The sequence below is a fragment of the Stigmatopora argus genome, chromosome 20, assembly GCF_051989625.1.
Source record: "Stigmatopora argus isolate UIUO_Sarg chromosome 20, RoL_Sarg_1.0, whole genome shotgun sequence".
In the NCBI taxonomy this organism is placed as follows: domain Eukaryota; kingdom Metazoa; phylum Chordata; class Actinopteri; order Syngnathiformes; family Syngnathidae; genus Stigmatopora; species Stigmatopora argus.
In genome coordinates, this window is record NC_135406.1 from 10332303 (window position 1) to 10353644 (window position 21342).

Consider the following 21342-nt stretch of genomic DNA (forward strand, 5'->3'; position numbering starts at 1 on the left):
TGCTGTAGTTCTAGCGGACATTGTCCGCACTTCAGTTCTGCACACTTGCTGAAGTGTCAAAGACAAGAATGCGGTCAAGTGAGCAGCTGTTTCTCTTTCCGTAGTCAAGCCAGCCGCGCTTCATTTTTGGTTGCCTTATTCCTTCAGGTTTTATGTCAAAGAGGGCCCATGAACAGAGAAACAGAAGATGACATCACCACCGAATCCCAGTCAAGCACTTCGGGCAGTGGACTTCAACTATCTCATTCAATTGCAATGAGTGTAAGAATGCCATTTTGACAAATAAACATTCTTTAAATAAATAAAATAAGGCCATTGATTTTTTTCTGTCTGTTGAAGGAAATCCCAGCGATAACATCACAATGCAGTTCCAGCACTGCGTAATTAATACATGGAGTGTGTCGTTGAAAAACTAAAAGGTCAACAATAATCAGGGGGCTATCACTTGATCACCGATTTGGGCTGAATAGGTCAAATGGCCTGGGAGTTATTCAACAAAATAGGTGCTAATAACAGTAATAAATGAATAATTAATAAATTGAGTGTGCTGTTGAAAAACTAAAAGGCGCTTGCTAAACACAAGGTAATCAACTATCTTTTTCTGAAAATTTTGTGTCAACATGTCAAAATTAAAAGGTGTTCAACAAAGAGAAGGTAATCACCGATAACTCCTGTTAATTTGGTGTCAATAAGTGAAAAGGTGTTGGAATTATTGTTAAATAAGTTATCCTGATTCTGGTATGACTGTCGAAATGTTTGTTAATAGGATTACTGGTGTCTTGAGCCCTGGGGGAAATTTTCACCTTATTCAACAAAGAGGAACTACCCCAGGGGGTCGGGCGCCGGTTTGAACCATCGTGTGAAGATTGCGGGAGATGGGGAAAGATACTGTAAAGGTGTTACTTTAAAAGAACATATGGTCATACATCAAAGAACCTTTTGTAACTGGGAGAGAACTCCCTCTTTCCTTTGATCAGCTTGAAACTTCCTGTAACTTGGACAATAAGAGACTTGGCGAGAGGAGACATCTTCAGAGTGTGTCGGAGGATTGCGACCGAGCAGTCCCCGAACCTCTCACTGCAAATAAAGTTAACTCAATTCTCTGTGTTTTTCCTTCTTTCAGATTGGTGATACAAATGTCTGGTGTTTAAACCTAACAAAAGGTTTTGGAGCTATTGAACAAAATAGGTGCTAATAACAGTAATAAATTAATAATTAATAAATGGAGTGTCGTTTAAAAACTAAAAGGTGTTTGATAAACAGAAGGTAATCACCTATCACTTGTGTTAATTTGGTGTTAACATATGAAATGGTTTTTGAGCTATTGAACAAAATACAGTAATACCTCGACATACGAGTGCCCCGACATACGAGCAATTTGAGATACGAGTAAGATTGAGCAAATATTTATCTTGAGATATGAGACAAATGTTGATATAGGAGCATACAGCGGACGCGAGAGGCTGCTCATAAGAACATCATGGGCACTGTCTTTCTGGTCGCAACTCCCTCGTGTAATGTCTGTACGAGCACTGGGCGGAGCGTTGCATTTTTTTCATTTAGTTTTTTCCCCGTTAGTCAGTGCGAATGGTGGAGCTTGTTCGGTAATACGAGGAGTACTACTTCCCGGACAAGTTGGCAGGTGATCGTGCGTTATCCTATTCTGAGGACATTCACGTGCATTATTTTCGGAATATTTTGAAGGGAAGACATGAGCAAACAACCCTCGATAGGTTGCATCTGAAAGTCAGGGTGGGGGCGGGACAAATAGAGCCAACCCAGGAGAAGAAAGCTATAAGAATTTAAAACTAAATTAGAATTAAGTTTAGTGCAAGGTTAAATTAAATTTATTTTTGAGTGTCTGCATCGTAATCCAAGTTCATTTGAATTAGTTTATGTTATGTTACGAGTGCGGTGCCGTGCAAAGTCTCTCTCCACCTCCTCTCTCTCTGTCCCTCTCTCTCCCCTCCACAAAATCTGTCTAATTCTAGTACAATTAAACACATTTTAGTGCTAATAAACCACTAGTTATTTGTTACTTTGCTAATAGATGGTGAATTAGAACAAATAAAAATGTTTTTCCAATCCAATATCCTGTTTTTGGTGTTTTTTCAGAGAGTTGGAACAAATTAATTTGCTTATAGTTCATTTCTATGGGAAACTTTCATTTGAGTTACGAGTAAATTGACATACGAGCTCAGTCACGGAACGCATTAAGCTCGTATCTCAAGGTACCACTGTAGGTGCTAATAACATGAGTAAATTAATAATTCAAAAAAATGTGTATTGTGTTAGCACCTAATTTCTTCAATAGCTCCCATTATAAATATAAATATTTGAACTTTAAATCTGTATTTATTAAATAAAGTGGCAGGCTGTGCATTTCGCACCTAGGCCTTCAGTAGTGCTATGTCTAAATCAATCCAACCCTCAATAACTATTTCATGGCTAGAAAAGCCTTTACTGACGTTACAGCTGTGACACATAAAAAAGCATCAATAATAACTTCATAAAATTGAAATATTAAGGAATTTAGCCACATTTTCCTCACCAAAAATCATTTTTATTTGTACACAAAATCCATCCTCCTTTCTTTCCTCAAGATTTCAATTATTCTGTCATACAGATTATCTGTGCGTTTCATATCAGTCAAGAAGTTCTTCTCTATCGCCATCAGAGATAATGCTGAAAGTCGAGCCTGTCCTGTTGCATTTCTGGCATAAGTTTTTATTCGATTTAGGACTGAAAATGTCCATTCGAAAGAAGCAGTGGATACGGGGATGGTCACTGCCAAACACACTCATGTGTACAGCTGCCCCATGCTCTCACTCAGATTTTTCTGCTGAAGGAAGTCAAGGAGATCGGTGGGAGACTTTCCTGCAAAATCATCCATGGCATACATTACAGTCAGTTCTGTTCTTAGCCGAGGCAGATCGAAAAGTGCTCCGTGGCTCTGTTTTAAGCTGGAGAAGGCTGCATGTGGGAAAGTTAACTGGAATTCCCGAAACTTCTGCGGGTCAAGGAGGGAGACAAACACCAGTCTTTCGTGGTTGTCAAGTCAACTTTGGAGAAGATATGTCTGCCCCTCCTCCAGGCCAGCAGAGGGCAGAAAAGAAAACCCAGGCCACCCACCCACCTCGCCTCATTTCCTGCCTAAGATCATAGGGCATGAGCCAGGATATAACCATTCAGATTCAAGCCTTGAAAGTAGACAGGCGAGAAAGGAGCAAGGACCAAGGAATACCCTTCAGACCCGATCACACGCAACTGGTTTTCAAGCTAACCACTTCCTATCACCATAAACTTCAATAAAAGTGTAAACTGGAAGGATTTGAGTTGTTCCTGCGTTGATAAGATCGGGGCCCCCTTTCAAGTTTGGGGCAAAATTTGAAGGAAAGTAGAGATAACTTGACAGTGGTCTTGAAATCTGGTCTGCGTCTGGCAAATAATATTGTCCAGAACCCTGTCGTAGAGTTGGTGGTAGTGCGCCCAAGGATCTTGCACTTGACCTCTTCGTGCACTCGGAGCGCCCGCGCTGCGTTCAGTAGCCTCGTTGATTTCCCCGTATCGGCTCCTCTCGCGTTCAACTGTGTCACAAAACTCCTTTACTCTTGCAAGACAAAACTGTACATCCAGTTTGCTGTTCTGTAGTATTGAAAAAAGCACAAGTGAATGCTCAAAAATGCCATTAAATGTGTGAAGCAAAAAACTAAATTCAAAATCATCCAGACATGCTTTAAAATCATCAGCACTCCGCACAGACTCCTCGTCGTACTCGTCATGATGCTCAAGGATGTGATGAAAGAGTTCCTTTAGAGCATCTCTCTTCTCAAAAACTGTATTGACCACTCTGGACGTGTACCGCCACCGTGTTGGTGCCACACGAGGGAGACGCCGCTGGCAGATTTCGTCCAGCAGCTGTGAGCATCGAGGCGATCTAAAAAAAAATGCAGCAAAGCCATTAAGGTGAGCGAAAAATATTTTGCTTTCTTTAAGCTTTGATGCCCCCTGAGTCAGTACTAAATTAAGCTGATGTGCATAGCAGTGTATGAGTAAAGCTAACGGTGCTCTCTCCTTAACTTTAGCCTGCACCCCATTAAATCCAGAAGACATCACCGCTGCACCGTCATAACACTGTGCCACAACTTTACCCAGACATTCATTTTCCACCAAAAATTGGATGATAAGACCTGCAATGTCGTTGGCTTGATTCCCACTGGTAACATTTTCAAATCTGACGAACCGCTCCTTGACACCTCTGCCCGTGACATAACGCAGAACCAGTGCGAGCTGCGCTGCGTTACTCGCGTCTGTCGTCTCATCCACCATAACAGTGACAAACGGTGCTTTATCAACTTCCCTTTTGATCTTGTGGAGCTCTGTTTCCCTGTGCACTTGCTCGCTGAGCTGTAGCTCCACTCTGGTTTCCCCAAAAGTTTTGGAGAGCACCGTTGCTTGCAAGTGTCCGGCAGAGCTTTGGTGTCTCGTTGCTGCTTTGGTTAAACAAGTCAAATTTCCAAATCCAGTGTTGCTCCAAACACCATGTCAAATCGGTGGCAAATAACAAGCACACCCAGCAATATAATTTGCTGTGTTCATCGGAGCCTGAAAGCCAGGGGTAGCATTTGTAGTTAGCGAACTGAAAGCGGCGGACACACCCTTTTCCCGGTTGTGACAGGCTTGCTAGCTTTGGAGTTGACCGCCCTTTCTTAACGATGTCCAGCTTTTCTTGAAAAGTCCGTCTTGAAAATGGCTTTGACAGTAAATCTGCAACCAAATCCATTATGAGATCATCTTCACTCTTGAAAAGCTCACCAGATGACCAGGTGACATCTTACTCCTTTTTGATGGGAGGTTGATCTTCCCTCTTTTGCTGTTGAGGCAGCTCTGCTTCCTCTTTAATTTGGGGCCATGCAGAGGTGTTTGCAGGCTCCGCCCCTCCACTGGCCCTGCCCAGATCCTCTTCTATCTTAAAAGACTCCTCACCAGTTGACCAGGTTTTATTTCAAATTGCTCTTCTCTCTTTTGGTCTTGAGGAAACTCGGGCTCCTCCCCTTCGAATTGGGGGGGCTGATTGCTGAAATCTGCAATGACACAAAGATAAATGATATACAGTCATACTTCTAACAAAATTAATTGTCTCCAGAACTTTTTTCGTAACTTGAAAATTTTGTAAGTAGGTGTACTATATGTAAATTCTCTAATTTGTTCCACGGTCCTTACACAACTTCCAGCTGACCCCTTTAAAATTGGTAATAGCGTCCCAATTTTGTATTAAAGATGTGAGCAAACAAGCAATGAGAAAATGAGGAAATGATTTATTAATGTTTTAAAATAAAAAAAACATGTGAAAATGTGCCGTGCACCGCTGAATTAGTTCCCTCCGCAGCCGTTATTATGGGAGACGTAATACCAGTGTTCGTCTGCCAGATGGCGGCAAGAGCATTTCCCACCAGGGCTGAAAGCTACATTTTACCCTTTTACCTGTGCCCTGTGCATGTATGTGAATATATGTGCCGCATTGCATTTGTATGGTATTTAATCGCTTAATAAAGGGAATTGCAATCATAAGAGCATTTAGTTGAGGTGGACAGGTATGTAAGAAAGAATCTTGAAACATGGATAGTGGTAGTTGTGAGACAACCAATTGAATTGAATGTGTTTATTGTGATTATAGAAGATAGAATGAGAGTGATGAAATGAAAGCCTAGTAGAAGGTAGCAATGTTCTAAAGTGAGAATCAATGCATCCACGACAATATATATAATATAAATGAACATAAGGAAATCCATTTTGGGGGATTTCGTAACCTGGATCTTCTTCGTATATTTCGAGTCAATCATTTGCATATAATAATTTCATAACCTGAAAATTTCATACCTAGAGGCATTCGTAAGTAGAGGTATGACTGTATTTTATAAAAAAAATCAAATCCAACTAGAAATCCGTTAGGTTAGACTGGGACTCTAAAGTCTTATATTGACAGTGGAAGAATTTACTAATCTGCTGGTTGCCACAGTAATGAAATTAAACTGAAGAGGACACCATACATTCGTGAGGTTGCCCACGTAGCACAATCAATCACAGTCAACAGTGAACTGTTTTTATGTGTATTTTACTAAGAAAAGGACTATTGGTTAGTGAAGTATCCTCACAGGCCCTTAAAATTTTCCCAAATCCGTTTTGAGCCACCAGAGTGCAAATATTCTCTTGTATTTTTGAGATTTCAATTTATTTAGAATCCTTTTATAAAAAGGAGAATCACATTTTTATTTGAATCCTTTTTAACTTAAAAGGAAAACTGACAGCTGGTCTTTTTTATTGACTGAAAAAAATTGTAAAGAGTCACCATTCAATTTAATTTGTTTTCTAAATTAATATTTTTGGATTGAAAAACACAAGGACACATTTGAGTCCTATTAAACCACTAGTTATTTGTTACTTTGTTAATAGATGGCGAATTAGAACAAATAAAAATGTTTTTCCCATCCAATATCCTGTTTTTGGTGTTTTTTAGAGGCTTGGAAGGAATTAATTTGTTTTTAGTTCATTTCAATAGGAAATGTTCGTTCGAGTTACGAGAATATCGACATACGAGCTCAGTCCCAGAACGAATTAAGCTCGTATGTGGAGGTACCACTGTATAGTCTGATTGGACACTCTAAATTGCCCCTAGGTATGAGTGTGAGCGTGAATGGTTGTTTTTCTCCTCGTACTCTGCGATTGGCTGGCCACCGATTCAGGGTGTTTCTCACCTCTGGCCTAAAGGCAAGTGGGATAGGCTCCAGCACCCCGTATACAAGATTTACCATTTCAGAAAATGAATGAATGTTGGGATTAAAAACAGTGGGTGAAGCCCAACGTTGCCTTGGCAGCAAACCTCGACTTGGTGGATGGTGAATTTCCAGACAATTTTCTGGCACTCTGCTATCAGATTCAAGTATTCGGCCTTTCTGCGCTCGAAGGTGGTCTCGATCCCCTCCTCTGATGGTACTGGTAGTTCTAGGAGGTGAAGCGCTCTTGCCTTGGAGGACCATACCTCAATGTCTGTGCGGAGTGATGTAGTGATGATCTCTGATGATAGTTAATATTCTATTTATTTATAAGCTACATTTGAATTTTAGCATTAAATATGAATATAATAATAATAATAATAGGACATAGGCCATGTCGTCATTACCACAACACAAAAAAAAAAGCCTACTTGTCATCACACGCAGAAACTGCGTGTGACGAAATTGATGGTGCTTCTCCATAAGCTACGTTTAATCGGCAAAAGACCTAAATAAGTGTAAGTTACGGACTTGTAATTTGTCATTCCGCTGTTGTGGATACAGGTCGCTTACCTCTCGATTACATACAGGTCGCTTACCTCTCGATTACCGCACACTGTCTGCCACTTACCTTCCTTCAAGTCAGCTAGTAGGAGGCAGATCACCAACCAAACATCTATTCATATGCCGCAGAAGGGAATGTGTGTATGTTAGCGCGAGTTTAGATGTCTGATGGATGTGGGGAAAAAGCTGTCCTTAAGCCTATTTGTCCGAGCTTTGTGGGACCTATAGCGTCTGCCAGAGGGCAGCAGCTGGAACAGATTGTGACCAGGGTGGTAAGGGTCCCCTATGATGTGCTTGGCTCTGCTGAGGTACCGCGGGCTGGCAATGTCTTCAAGTGAGGGCAGAGAGCAGCCGACAATCCTCTGGGCAGTGTTAATCACTTTCTGCATGGCCTTTTTGTCTGCCGCCGTGCTTCCAGCGTACCACACTGTGATGCCGTACGCCAGGATGCTCTCTACAGTGGTTCTATAGAAGGTTCTCAGAAGATTGGAGCCCAAGTTGTTCTTCCTGAGCACCACGAAGTACTTTCGCAGGCCGCACCACGGAGTGGCAGTGGGCCAGATTTGGCCCTTGGGCCGCAACTTTGACACCACTGTTTGAACGCTGCTCTCGTTGTTTAGTGCATCTACAGCTCTATTTTTGGAATTTCAATTTAGAGCATGCAAATAATCTTTAAGGAAACGCATTGAATTTGGCTTAGCAGAAGGAGACTGCTTCTCAACAGGAAACGGACCAACAGTAGTGCTAGGAGCCCGGGTGCTCAACCTACAGTATAAAGAAGAAGCACTAGCACAACCCAAAGTGGGAACGTCCATAGCAAGTGTTGCGCTATTATGTCAATTTACTCGTATCTCAAGTCAATCTTCCCATAGAAATGAACAAAAACTCATCCATTTCCATCCTAAAAAAACCCACCAAAATTGGTTCAAATTTACCACCGACTCACAATAGGGAAACATCTGGAATCCTCATATCTCAAACTTGTCTTGTATCTCAAGGCAAAAAAATTGCTCAGAATTTTCCTCGTATCTAAAATTTCTCGTATGTTGGAACACTTACATGTCAAGGTATTACTGTATAAGAAAATTGAGTGTCGTTGAAGATTTTACTTCACAATTCTATCCGAAATAGTAGCCTAAATTAGGAAATTACAAAGTAAATAATCAATAATGTGATCTAAATAATATGGAAAATGTTTTCACAGTTAAAGACATGCCTAAGAAATAAGAAAAAATGCAGTTTTTGTCTATTGATTTGCTAGCAAATCCAATAACAATTGTGTTATTCAAACATGATACATTTTAATGAAAATAATTGATATATTGAATATAGGATCTAAGAAACATTAGTAGAAATATGGTGTGAAAGACAATGAATTTGCTCAAAATAAATTAGTACAATGACCTTATACTTTTGTCATATTATAAGATTAATCACTTTTTAAACCGATTTAACGTGTCATCTTTTTGGTAGTTCCAATAAAGCTCTCTTTTTGGTGAAAAATACTTTTTGGGTCTTTTTGTTGACAAAATCAGCCTTCCAAATTCAAAGGTGACACAAAAGAGAAGCGCTATTTGCTAAGATTTAAAACTAGGAGGAAAATGAATAAATTAATTTGAACACTTGGAAAAATTAATTTATAAAAGATTGTTTTCTTTCTACAGGTGTGAAAATACGGTAACTTCATGTCTGAAATTAACGGTAAATTGTTTTTATCTTTTTGATGTTTAAGGGGATTATTGGTCGAAATGTAACTAGAATTTTATTTTATGTGTAACTATTGGAAAAACATTGAGTAAGAAAGTGTTACAGGAGATGATAGACAAACTACAAAGGGAATGTAATGTTAAATGTTTGCAAAAAACTATTAGATTTGGGTATTATTCATTTCAAACTACTACACGATACACATTATTGACTGAATTTGGAGTTCTTGCACGAAGCAAAAGTAGAAAGATCGGTCAATCTTCCTGCCCTCCCAAAGTGGTCTCCACCCTACGCGGGCTTTCTTGTAACAAGATAACGTGACATAGAAATAGGCGGTGACACAAAAGTAGATGACGCATGCCTTAACCCATAGGTGTTGTTACTGTAAATTCCTGTAGGCGGCATTTCTGTAAAATTCTATTCTAGTGACTAAAATCTAAAAGAATACATTTCATATTTCACAATTAATCCTTGCAAACAGGGGGAGATGGTCTCTGTCTGTTCAGACATAGGCTTTATCATCATCATCATCGAATCATCAAAAGCCTATTGTCATCATACATAGCTGCGTATGACGAAATTGGTGGTGCTAATCCAAAAAGTGCGCTTTCCCCGTAAAAGACAAAAAATAAGTAATATAAAAATATAAGAGTCACATCCTGTTAAGGTAAATACTAAAAAAAATGCCTAATCTAAGATAATCGTACTACCCACAGAGATCCCGGTGGTTCATTGCAGGTTCGTTGGCAATCTGCTGTGATGGATATATCGCATCTCCCTCCAAGAGCAACCAAATCTTGGCGACTGTAGAAAAAAGTTTGTCTGGCAGATGTTAGGAAACAACGACACGACAAGACTGAGGAAACAAAACACCAAACTGGAGAGCAAGAGTCAGCTGCACCCGTGCGCGCCGCCATCTTGGGTCACTTACCTCCTCACTATCTCCTCACTTACCTTCAATCAGCCAGCATGAGGCAGATCACCGCCCAACGTCTTTCATGTTGCCTGACCCCGAAGTTATTGCACAGAAGAGATTGTGTGTCGTGCTACTGCAAGTTCAGAGTCCTGATGGCTGTGGGAAAAAAAACTGTCCTTAAGCCTATTTGTCCACACATTGTGAGACCTGTAGCATCTGCCAGAGGGCAGCAGCTGGAACAGGTTGTGACCAGTGTGGTATGGGTCCCCCGACAATGTTCTCTGCTGAGGTAGTGCGGGCTGGCAATGTCTTCTAGTGCTAGCAGAGAGCAGCCGACGATCTTCTGGGCAGTGTTAATCACTCTCTGCATGGCCTTTTTGTCTGCTGCCGTGCTTCCAACACACCACACTGTAATGCAGTATGCCAGGATGCTCTCCACAGTGGCTCTATAGAAGGTTACCAGAAGCTTAGTGTCCAAGTTGTTCCTCCTGAGTACCCTCAGGAAATTGTTTCTGAGCCTTCTTCACTACCGCCGTGGTGTTGGTAGACCAGGAGAGCTTGTCCGTGCCGTGGACCCCCAAGAATTTGAAGGACTGGACCCTGTCTACGCATACTCTATTTATGAGGAGTGGGGCCAGAGCTGTGTTGCATTTGCGAAAGTCCAGGATTTTCCAACTAGAAGTCCTTTAAGCTACATGGGGAATTTAAATTCTTATACTTATATCGCAGTGGTTAGGCTGGAAAGAAAGGACTAATATGCTGGGCGCTACAGCAACAAAACTAAACAGAAGAGGATGCCATAAATTCATGACGTTGCCAACATAGCACTGCTGTAGTATTCTCATCAACTATAAAATGGGTTTAAAACTGTTTTTAAAGTGTATTTTAATAAGAAAAGGACTATTGGCCAGTGAAGTATCCCCACAGGCTCTTAAATTTTTCCCAAATCTTTGTTGAGCCTCCTCTTTGCAAATAGTCTCTTGTAATTTTGAGATTTTAATTTATTTAGAATCCTTTTATAAAAGGGTGATGCATCAAATATTAATGTTAATCATTTTCAATTAAAAAGGAAAAATGACAGGTATTCATTTTTGACATTGAAAATAAATAAATAAAAAATTGCATTTATTTATTTTTCAAAATTAATCATTTTGAAATAGTTTTGGATTGAAATAAGTGGGGGGAAAGCTGTTTTAAAGTTCTAAAACAAAATAAACATTAAATATTGCCTTTTTATGATTTAATCGTTTGTTTGCATTGTTTTATTGTCTTGAAATCAAGCTTGTACCTTCTGTCGAAATGAGAATTAAAATATTTGAAATTGCAGCGCACAAAAATAGCACTTCTACAACTAAGATTAAGGGAATACATCGATATAAAAAGTGAACCCACCTTGTAGTCTGTGAAGAACTTTCTCGTGCATCATTTTGCAAACTGTCGAATAGAAAACTTTGATAGATGCTAGCTAGGCTAAGCTAAAGAAGGGACTAATGCTTCAAAGTTCTTCGGCGACTTGAAGACTTATTTCTTTGATAGATGCTTGCAGGCTAAGCTAAAGTAGCCTGCAAAGCTTCAATGAGGTCTAAACGACTTGAAGTTGACTGAGATATAAAGCCGTAAAGTAGCTAATTCTAGATAGGTCGGCGACGCGCGGGTTAGTTAAATGGGGGAATTTGCGCAGGCGTAGAACACTCGTCACTTCCTCCGATGGCATTCGGTTTATAAATGCAGAAGATTCAGACATAGGAAATAATAATTCTTCAAATGGTCTTACATATAGTTTGAACACATTTTTTTCGAAGGTTTGAATTTACCTCATAAATCACTTGAACATTGCGACTGACTTTTGCGTGCGCAAAACAAATCGAAAAGGAACCATTGCTGTTTCGCGGATTTGCATCCTGGGAGATGTAGTTCTTAATCGAAAACGTTAAAACTCGCAGGAATCATTCCCTTATTTTGGTATTACTCTCTCGCGGTCGGGAGAACAATTGTATTTTTTTCATTTCAGTATTCGTCTAAACCACATCTGTCAAAGTGGCGGCCCGGGGGCCAAATCTGGCCCGCCGCATCATTTTGTGTGGCCCAGGGGCCAAATCTGGCCCGCCACATCATTTTGTGTGGCCCGTGAAAGTAAATCATGAGTCCCGACTTTCTGTTTTAGGATCAAATTAAAATGAAGAGTATAGATGTATTACATTTCCTGATTTTCCCCCTTTTTAAATCAATAATTGTAATTTTTAAATCATTTTTTCGGTGTTTTTAGTTCAAAAATCATTTTGTAAAATAAAAAAAATAAAAAAAATAAAAAAACTAAAATAAACATTATTTTAGATCTATAAAAAACTGAATATTCAGTGCTTTTAATCCAGTTATTTTAATCCATTTTTTAAAAAATCTAAAAATTATATCTAAAATGGTCCGGCCCACATGAAATCAAGTTGACATTAACGCGGCCCTCGAACCAACCCAGGTCTGACAACCTTGGTCTAAACCAGGCATGGGCAAACCGGTCCTCGAGGGCCGGTGTGGGTGCAGGTTTTTGTTCCAACCGATATAGCACAGACAGTTTAACCAATGAGATTCCTGCAGAAAACAAGAAGCACCTGACTGCAATCCACTGATTGCACTTGTAGGACACCGGATTGGTGAAAAGGTGCCCTCTCAATGGGTTGAAATGAAAACCTGCACCCACTGCGGCCCTTTGTGGAATAGTTTGCCCACCCCTGGTCTAAACCAACAGGGCACACACATTTAAAACACATAATACTACAATACTGGTATAGATATAGAATATTCCATAATAATTCTAACAACTACACACCCATTTCACACAAAAAACTAAATTCACCTATAACAATCCCCCTTTCTCATAAATTGAAACCCAGTGGTGTGCCGTCAGGGCCTTCAAGGCCTTCTCTGCTGGCCTAAGAAATATCTGAATCATAGACTGATGTTAATTATATTTTTCCATGAATACTTATTAAATAATTCCAAATTGTCTGTTAGCTTCCTTTCATTGCTTTCCCCCCTGGTTGCACTGCTTCCAGATGTGTGTTTTCATATCGAAGCATTTAACCAATCACATTTCAGCCATTATTTGTTGCCAGGGTCAGAAATCTGCCTCAAGGCCTTATCGATCAGTTTTGCAGGCTCTGCTGCATTAAACAAGCGTCGATAAGACTGTTGCTTTAACCAATCAGAATTATATATATGTATATATATATATGTATGTATGTATGTATGTTATACTACTTTTGTAATGGCATTCAATCAACACTTGTATGAATGTATTTTTTTATTTATCAATGGTAGCTAATGGATGAGCCTGACAAGATGGTGGTTGTGTAGAAGGCAGCGATGGTGTCAAATGAAGGTGAAGTTTTAGTTTTTGAGTGGAGTGGTTTTTAATAGGGTGGATAATTGTCTAATTTTGATGTGTCTATCATGTGTGCCGCTTGGTCGTGTCTGTTCTGTTCTCCCTGGAAAAAGGAGTCGGTGAAGAGTCTGAGGGTGTGTGATGTCACAATGATTGGCGGGGAGAGAGAGAGGCCCCACGTCCAGCTACAATTTCATTCCAATGTTAACGTTTGGCGTTTAATTGAAATGATTGAATGCCATTGACGTTGTGTGTTTTCAGCCTGAATCGGTGTTGGACCCCAAATGGATTGGATGCTAGTGCTGATGGTTATACCCCTCTTAAGACATCTGTGTGACACCACAATAATATAGAATATCTTTAACATCCACCCTTTATGTTACTAAGTACATCCCTAGAGATATTTAGTTAACACATGACATGACACAAAGCACTCCAAATTTGAATCACATATAATCTTTATTAGTATACACATTCACCATTACATAACATTTAAATAGATTACAAGACATATTGCTGTTCCAAGTCATAAATCCTATATATTAGTACTGGTCAGAATCATTTTATTATCTATTGGAAGACTTAACATATACTTTCATTTATGGAGTTTCAACTCATTTCAACACAATTAAGTACAAATGTGAAAGGGGAGTTTCCTAATTGACACTTATAAAAATTCGACTTCCTTTTTTGAACATGCCAATGATTGCTGATAAGAAACATAAGCCACCACCTTTTGAAAATATATTGTAAATGACTACTTAGGAATAGAAATGATTAGAACTAATACTATTGTGTCCTTCATTCTGTGTACTTTAGTACTTTGAGTTAACAATACAAGACCATTGCAAAAACTAATATATCATAATAAAAGCAAGCCCGGACCAAAGATGAATGTGAATGAATTGCTATTTAGTGAGTTATTTTATCACCTCAAAAAAACTAAAACTAATAGAGTAATATTCAAATGAAATGGATCACTGACAACCAATGAACATTTCACTAACATTAATCATATTTCAAATATTTTCTCCAGAGAAAGTCAACCGGTTTACTCTGAGTATAAGTTTAACAGGCATGATGAAGGATTTTCTAAAAAGGCAATATCCAACTCCACTCCTTAACTTTATCAAAACATAAATACCATATATAACAATGAATATAGTACTCACAAATAAGGTGAAGCTGGGGCAAACAAAACATACTTAACTTGAGACAAGGGTGTCTTCTAAAGCAAGTAAGGACTCCGTTGCCTTAGCACCTGCATGCCAGACAGTCGAGCCCAGAACTGCAAAATAATTGATCTTGGCAAGATGGCGGCGCGCACTGACGCAGCGGCTCTATGCTCTCCAGTTTGGTGTCGTTTTACCAATTTCGTCATACGCAGTTTCTGGGTGATGACAAATAGGCTTTTGTTGTTGATGATGACGACAGGGCCTATGTCCGATTATTATTATTATTATAATGATTATGATGATGATGATTATTATTAGTATTATTATTAAAAGCCATACGCACATTTGGCCCAAATAAACATCAAAAATACTTTACAACTATTTTGATGTTTCCAAATACGTATACATCTACACTGTGTTACTAATAATGGGTGAATCAAAACATTAGAGAGAACCTTACTCGACATGGTCATTTCTATTCAAGAAATTCTTGCTATTGACACACTGTGTCAGCACTGTAATGAAACCGTGTTGGTCACTCATTAGTGACCCCTGCAGTAGTTATAAAATCATTGCAGCTGAAATAAATCCTTGTTTTTTTTTTATTCCAAACGGAGTTGATAAGTAAAATAGATCAAATTTGAGTTAATATTTTTAACTTATGTCCACATTTTTGTTAACTGTTAAATCATATGAAATAAAAGTGATTTCGTTTTGCATCACACGATCAAAATGATTCCACACTGGGGAAAACTTAGAACGAGTTGTTCCTCTGATAAATATATCATAATTACGCAAAAACCCGTCCAACAGACCTACGACACTTTGATACAGTTTATTTCTTTATACCAAACACTTTGGCCAAACGATACATTTCCTATACCGGTCACGTGATTCTTTCTTATACATACTATACACGCCCCAAAACGGGTTTTCTCTCTTGAACTCTCGGCACGCTATTGACTCCCCAGTGTCGATCGTCACATCACTATCAGCAAAACCCTTTTTAGCTTAGCCTAGCTAGCAGCTACCAAAGAAACAAGTCCGGGTCGTCCAAGAACTCGTTGGACCTTTGCGCACTACTTTAGCTAAGCCTAGCAGATATCAAAGGAACAAGTCGTCGAATGCTTGTTTATGCTTTAACTTAGTTTAGCTAGCAGCTATCAAAGAAACAAGTCACCGAAGAACTCGTTGGAATTTTCCTGGCTAAATTAGCTTAGCCTAGCTAGCAGCTATTAAAGGAAAAGTCGTCGAAGAGCGTGTTTATGCTTTATCTTAGCTTATTTTAGCTAGCAGCGTCAAAGAAACAAGTCCTCAAGTCGTCGAAGAACCCGTTAAAGCTTTACGCCCTACTTTATCTTAGCTTATTTTAGCTAGCAGCTATCAACAAAGGCGCCGCCATCATCAGAATCCACGTGTGGAAATGCCTGCAGGAACGAAACGACCAAAGTTCCAGGAGGAACTTTTTGACCTCAAAGGATATAGACTAGAAGGTGGGTTGACTTTATTTCCATTAATTCCCTCAATGTTTAAAGGAAATATACATTTAAGGCTTAAAGGTATTCTATTGACGTAAATTTATTATAGCGTTTTCACGAATTCGGACTAGCGCCGTTCGAAGAAAGACGTAATAAAAACTATTTCTATTTTAATGTGACCACTCTAGGACGGAAAGATTGAGTCTCAACGTGTTTATCCTTTAACAACGGCAGAAAACAGTAGCTTTCCTTATATTGTATCCTTACCACAAACAAACAATGTATTTTTTTATTTCGCAATGCGCGAGCGCCCCCAGAGGCGTTCAAGAGTCATTCCTGCTACTCGCCCTCCATTTTTGGCTAGAATCTAGCCGCTAGATGCTTGAGTAACATAACACTTATGTGCTGTAAATTTGAAATGCAAAAAAATGAAGATGCAGATGCACTAAACAACGAGAGCAGCGTTCAAACAAAGGTGTCAAAGTTGCGGCCTGAGGGCCATATCTCTGTGGTGCGGCCTGCAGAATACTTCATTTTTAATGTTAAAATTCAAATATAATTATAAATAAATTGAATATGTACTCTTTTACCCACAATTTTTTTCCAGAAAAAAACTAACATTTTTATTTAAAAAATCTGGAGGGAGAGGGGGAGAGATAGGGAGAGAGGGAGAGATATCTATATATATATATATTTCAGCAACACGCTTCTTTATTTCTATATTTATTCATGTATGTATTTATTAACTTACTTATTACTCTGATAGCTTTGCACTTTTATATAACTGTTAATATATCCATAACAGAATTAGACGGCGGAGCCAACTTGTACCCATGTGTAGCTCTTTATTGCAACACACAGACCACCTCCAAAACATGTCAACATCCAGGTCACACTGTACTACACAATGGCTACTAGGTGGCAGTGGTTAAACACTCTTGTTTAACCTGATGCAACTAACAGTTATAATATCAATATACTACAATTACCTATCTATTTATGTCTAAAATGCCTTTCCTTTTTCTGCATCCTCACCCTCTTGCTACTTTGACAACGACATTTCCCGAATACGGGATAAGTAACGTTATCCAATCCAAGGACTCCACTGCCTTAGCACCTGCATGCCAGACGGTACTCAGACGTTGGGTCGACCGGACGTTGGGTCGACCGGACGTCGGGTCGACCGGACGTTTGGTCGCCGGGTTGTTACTGTTGAAACCAGCACTCAAAATTATAATCATGAGAGAGAGTTTAATATCTAAATATCTAATATCAAAATTTCAACAGTAAACTCTGTCATTTTTTGACAGCGAGCAAACCCGGCGACCAAACGTCTGTTCTACCAAACGTCCGGGGACCAAACGTCTTTCGACGAAACCTCCGGTCACGATGCCAGACAGTTGAGCCCAGAACTGCAAAATAGGAGGGTTTAAGTACGGGCAGGATGTGGACCGTGATTGGAGGAGGGATGAGTGGGAAGTCGTCACAGCTGTGTTGGCCTGGGCAGTGCTCTGCCACAGCTCCAGGCAACTGCAAAACAAAACCAATACAACCCACGACATAATGTATACCCAGGTTGACAGCCATAACAGTGACGAAATGAATGTTTGGTTTCATTTCTGTGAACAAGAAATTCAGTCATTTTAATTGGAAAATGTTTCATCATTTATCTTCGTGTCTTTGCAGGGTTCCCTCAACAAAAAATGACAGATGAGCAACTTCCAATCAAAAAGGAGGAAGATCATTTCACCTGGTCCCCAGGTGATTCCATGAAAAAGGAAGATTTGGGCGTGGCCAGCGAAGGGGCAGAGCCTGCAAACGCCTCAGCATGGCCCCAAATTAAAGAGGAGGAGCCAGAGTTCCCTCAACAACAACACAAGAGAGAAGAGCAATCTCAAATCAAAAAGGAGCAGCAAAATGTCACCGGGTCAATTGGTGAGCCATTAAAGAGGGAAGATTATCTGGGTGGGGCCAACAGAGCGGCGCAGACTGTGAACTGCGGCTCAGAAGGAATGTAAGCAGACAATGTCATTGCTCCTCCACCAGATGGCGACAACGTGCCTAATGACGATGAAGGTCCTAAGAAAACTGTGGGAAAATCTTTGGGACAAAGTCTACTTTGAAAACACATGAGGAGCTACACTTGCGGGAAACCATTTTTGTGCTCAGTGTGTTTGTAAAGCCTTTTCTCAAAATGAACACTTAAAAACCCACATAAGAAGCCACACTGGTGAAAAAGCATTTTCATGCTCGATTTGTGGTAAAACTTTCTCTCAAAAGAACTGCTTATTAGGCCACATAAGAACACAGACTGGTGAAAATCAATTTTCTCGCTCAGTTTGTGGTCAAGCATTCCCATTTAAGAAAAGCTTAAAAACGCACCTAATGGCCCACACTGGTGAAAGACCTTTTTCGTGCTCAGTTTGTGGTCAAGCCTTTTCTCGTCAGCAATATTTAAAATCCCACACAAGAACCCACACTGGTGAAAAAACAATTTCATGCTCAATTTGTGGTCAATCCTTTCGGCATCAGCAATATTTAAAATCCCACTCAAGAACCCATACTGGTGAAAAAACATTTACCTGCTCGTAAAATAATGCTATTAAAAACTACTTATTTTTGCATCACTCAAACCGGAAGCCGTTTGGTGACATTAGGTCAGTGTGAAAAACTAGATTATGGAATAATTTTGGAGGTTTATGTGATGAATAACAATAAATGAAAAGGATAATACATTTTAAATAATCAACATATTCTGATTGTCACCACTATTTTGTCTTTAAATTGTGTACCGGACGACTGGATCAAACCTAAAACGTGACTTTTCTGGCATATATTATTGTGAAATAATCAACCATGCTGTGATAATAAACTTGTAAAAGTAGGAAAAAAAATATTTCCCATTTTCGACAACATGTAGTGATACATATTATCTTTTTGTCAATGCAGGTTTCATGGAAAATCTTAGTCCTGATGGGCAAGAGTTTGTTGGCCTTAAAGAGTTCCCCCAAATCAAAGAGGAGGAGCCAGAGTTCCCTCAACAACAAATGAAAGAAGAGCAACTTCCAATCCAAAAGGAAGAAGATGATGTCACCTGGTCACCTGATGAGGCCTTGACTAGGCAAGATGATCTGGCCGGGGCCAGTGGAGGGGTGGAGCCTAAAAACACCTCATGGCTTCAAATTAAAGAGGAGGAGCCAGAGTTCTCTGAACAAACAATGATAGATGAGCAATTTCGAATTAAAAATGAGGAAGATTATGTCACCTGGTCACCTGGTGAGTCTGTGAAGTGGGGTGATATGGGCGTGGCCAGCGTAGGGGTGGAGCCTGAAAATGCCACAACATCGACCCAAATGATAGATGAGGAGCCAGAGTTCCCTCAACAGTGCAAAAGAGAAGAGCAACCTCCAATCAAAAACGAGGAATGTGTCAAATGGTCAACTGGTGAGCCTTTCAAGTGTGAAGATGATCTGGCCGTGGCCAACGCTCCCCACACTGGGGAGAAACCCTTATCATGTACAGTTTGTGGTAAAACATTCACACACAAGGGACACTTAAATGGTCATGCAAGAACACACACTGGTGAAAAACCATTTTCCTGCTCAGTTTGTGGTCAAGCATTCACACACAAGGGACACTTAAATAGTCATGCAAGAACACACACTGGTGAAAAACCATTTTCGTGTTCAGTTTGTGGTCAAAGATTTACACGGAAGGGAAGCTTAATTGATCATGCAAAAATACACACTGGTGAAAAACCATTTTCGTGTTCAGTTTGTTGTCAAAGATTCACACGTAAGGGAAACTTAAATAGTCATGCAAGAACACACACTGGTGAAAAACCATTTTTGTGTTCAGTTTGTGGTCAAAGATTCACACAGAAGGGAAGCTTAATTTATCATGCAAGAACACACACTGGTGAAAAACCATTTCCGTGTTCTGTTTGTGGTCGAAGATTCTCATACAAGGAAGGCTTAAAAACCCACATAAGAACCCACACTGATGAAAAACCATTTTCGTGTTCAGTTTGCGGTAAAGCCTTTTCTCAAAAGCACCACTTAGAAAGCCACACAAGAACCTATGCTGGCAAAAATTACATTTTCCTGCTCAGTGTGTGGCCCAACATTCACACAGAAGGTTAAATAGTCATGCATGAACAAACACTGGTGAAAACCCATTTTCCTGCTCAGTTTGTGGTCGAACATTTCCCCAAAGAAGAAGCTCAAAAGAACACTTATTAACCCACACTGGAGAACAATGTTTTCCTGCTCAGTCTGTGGCCACAGCTTCGCTACAACAGCCCAATTAAAAAACCTTTTCCAGGCCTAGTTAATGTTCCAACATTTTCACATAAGGAAACCTGAAAAGAAGATTTAACAACCCGCACAGTAGAAAAGCTATTTTTTGCTCAATTTGTGGCAGTAATATCTTAAAAACAATTACCCACACCGATCAGAAACCCTTTCCCTGCTCAGATTCTTGCCAGTGATTTTTTTAGTTCTAAGGATAGACTTAACACGCAAATGTGTTGTGTTAAGCAGTGAGTGGCCAATGACGGCTTTGCTTACTTGATCAATTTCTGTATGAAAGATCATTGTAATCGAAGTATAATTGTATTTTGCATTCTGAAACTCTTGTTTACACTTTAATGTGTAATATCGATCCACACGATGCAAATACAGTAATACCTTAAGATACGAGCTTACTGCGTGATCGAGCTATTATGTCAATTTACTCGTATCTCAAGTCAATTCTTCCCATAGAAATGAACAAAATACAAATTAATCCGTTTCCATCCTAAAAAACAAACAAACAGGATGTTACAACGGAAAAACATCTTTATTGTTTTAATTTACCACCAACTCACAATTGGGAACCATCTGGTGTGCTCATATCTCAAATTTGTCTCGTATCTCAAGGCAAAAATTTGCTCAGAAATGTCCTCGTTTCTCAAATTTCTCGTATTTTGGAACTTGTATGTCAAGGTATTACTGTTATAAGAAAATTGAGTGTCGTTGAAGATTTTATTTACTTAACAATTCTATCCAAAATAGTAGAATTAGTAGAAATATGGTGTGAAAGACAATGAATTTGCTCAAAATAAATAAGTAGTACAATGTCCTTATACTTTGTCATATTATAAGATGAATTGTGTTTTTAAACCGATTTACTGCAGTATATATAACGTGTAATCTTTTTGGTAATTCCAATAAAGCTCTCTTTTTGGTGCAAAATACTTTTTGGGTCTTTTTGTTGACAAAATCAGCCTTCCAAATTCAAAGGGGACAAAAAAGAAGCGTTATTTGCTAAGATATAAAACTAAGAGGAAAATGAATACATTAATTTGAAC

General features: G+C 39.4%; 2 protein-coding genes across 6 annotated transcripts in view; one reads left to right on the forward strand and one right to left on the reverse strand.

Annotated features, from left to right (window-relative positions):
- The window catches only part of LOC144065558 (uncharacterized), a 34040-nt gene extending 22345 nt beyond the window's left edge, over positions 1–11695 (reverse strand). Inside the window, exons 1-4 of one of the 5 annotated variants that reach the window (XM_077588517.1) lie at positions 11353–11682; positions 9999–10116; positions 9759–9848; positions 4659–5084 (exon numbers count right to left, since the gene is read on the reverse strand). The gene's annotated coding sequence lies outside the window, so the exon portion shown is untranslated. Of the gene's footprint in view, positions 1–2541; positions 3938–4658; positions 5085–9758; positions 10117–11352 lie in introns of those variants that run through there. The other 4 variants (XM_077588516.1, XR_013297200.1, XM_077588519.1 and 1 more) reach the window with 4 other exon arrangements.
- A 3725-nt stretch (positions 11696–15420) lies between these two features.
- Positions 15421–21044, forward strand: LOC144065587 (uncharacterized). Its single transcript, XM_077588563.1, has 3 exons — positions 15421–16007; positions 17679–17927; positions 18942–21044. Exons 1-3 carry the CDS (start codon positions 15938–15940, stop codon positions 20132–20134), a joined length of 1512 nt encoding a protein of 503 aa, XP_077444689.1. The 5' UTR covers positions 15421–15937; the 3' UTR covers positions 20135–21044.
- The last annotated feature ends 298 nt before the right edge of the window (positions 21045–21342 follow it).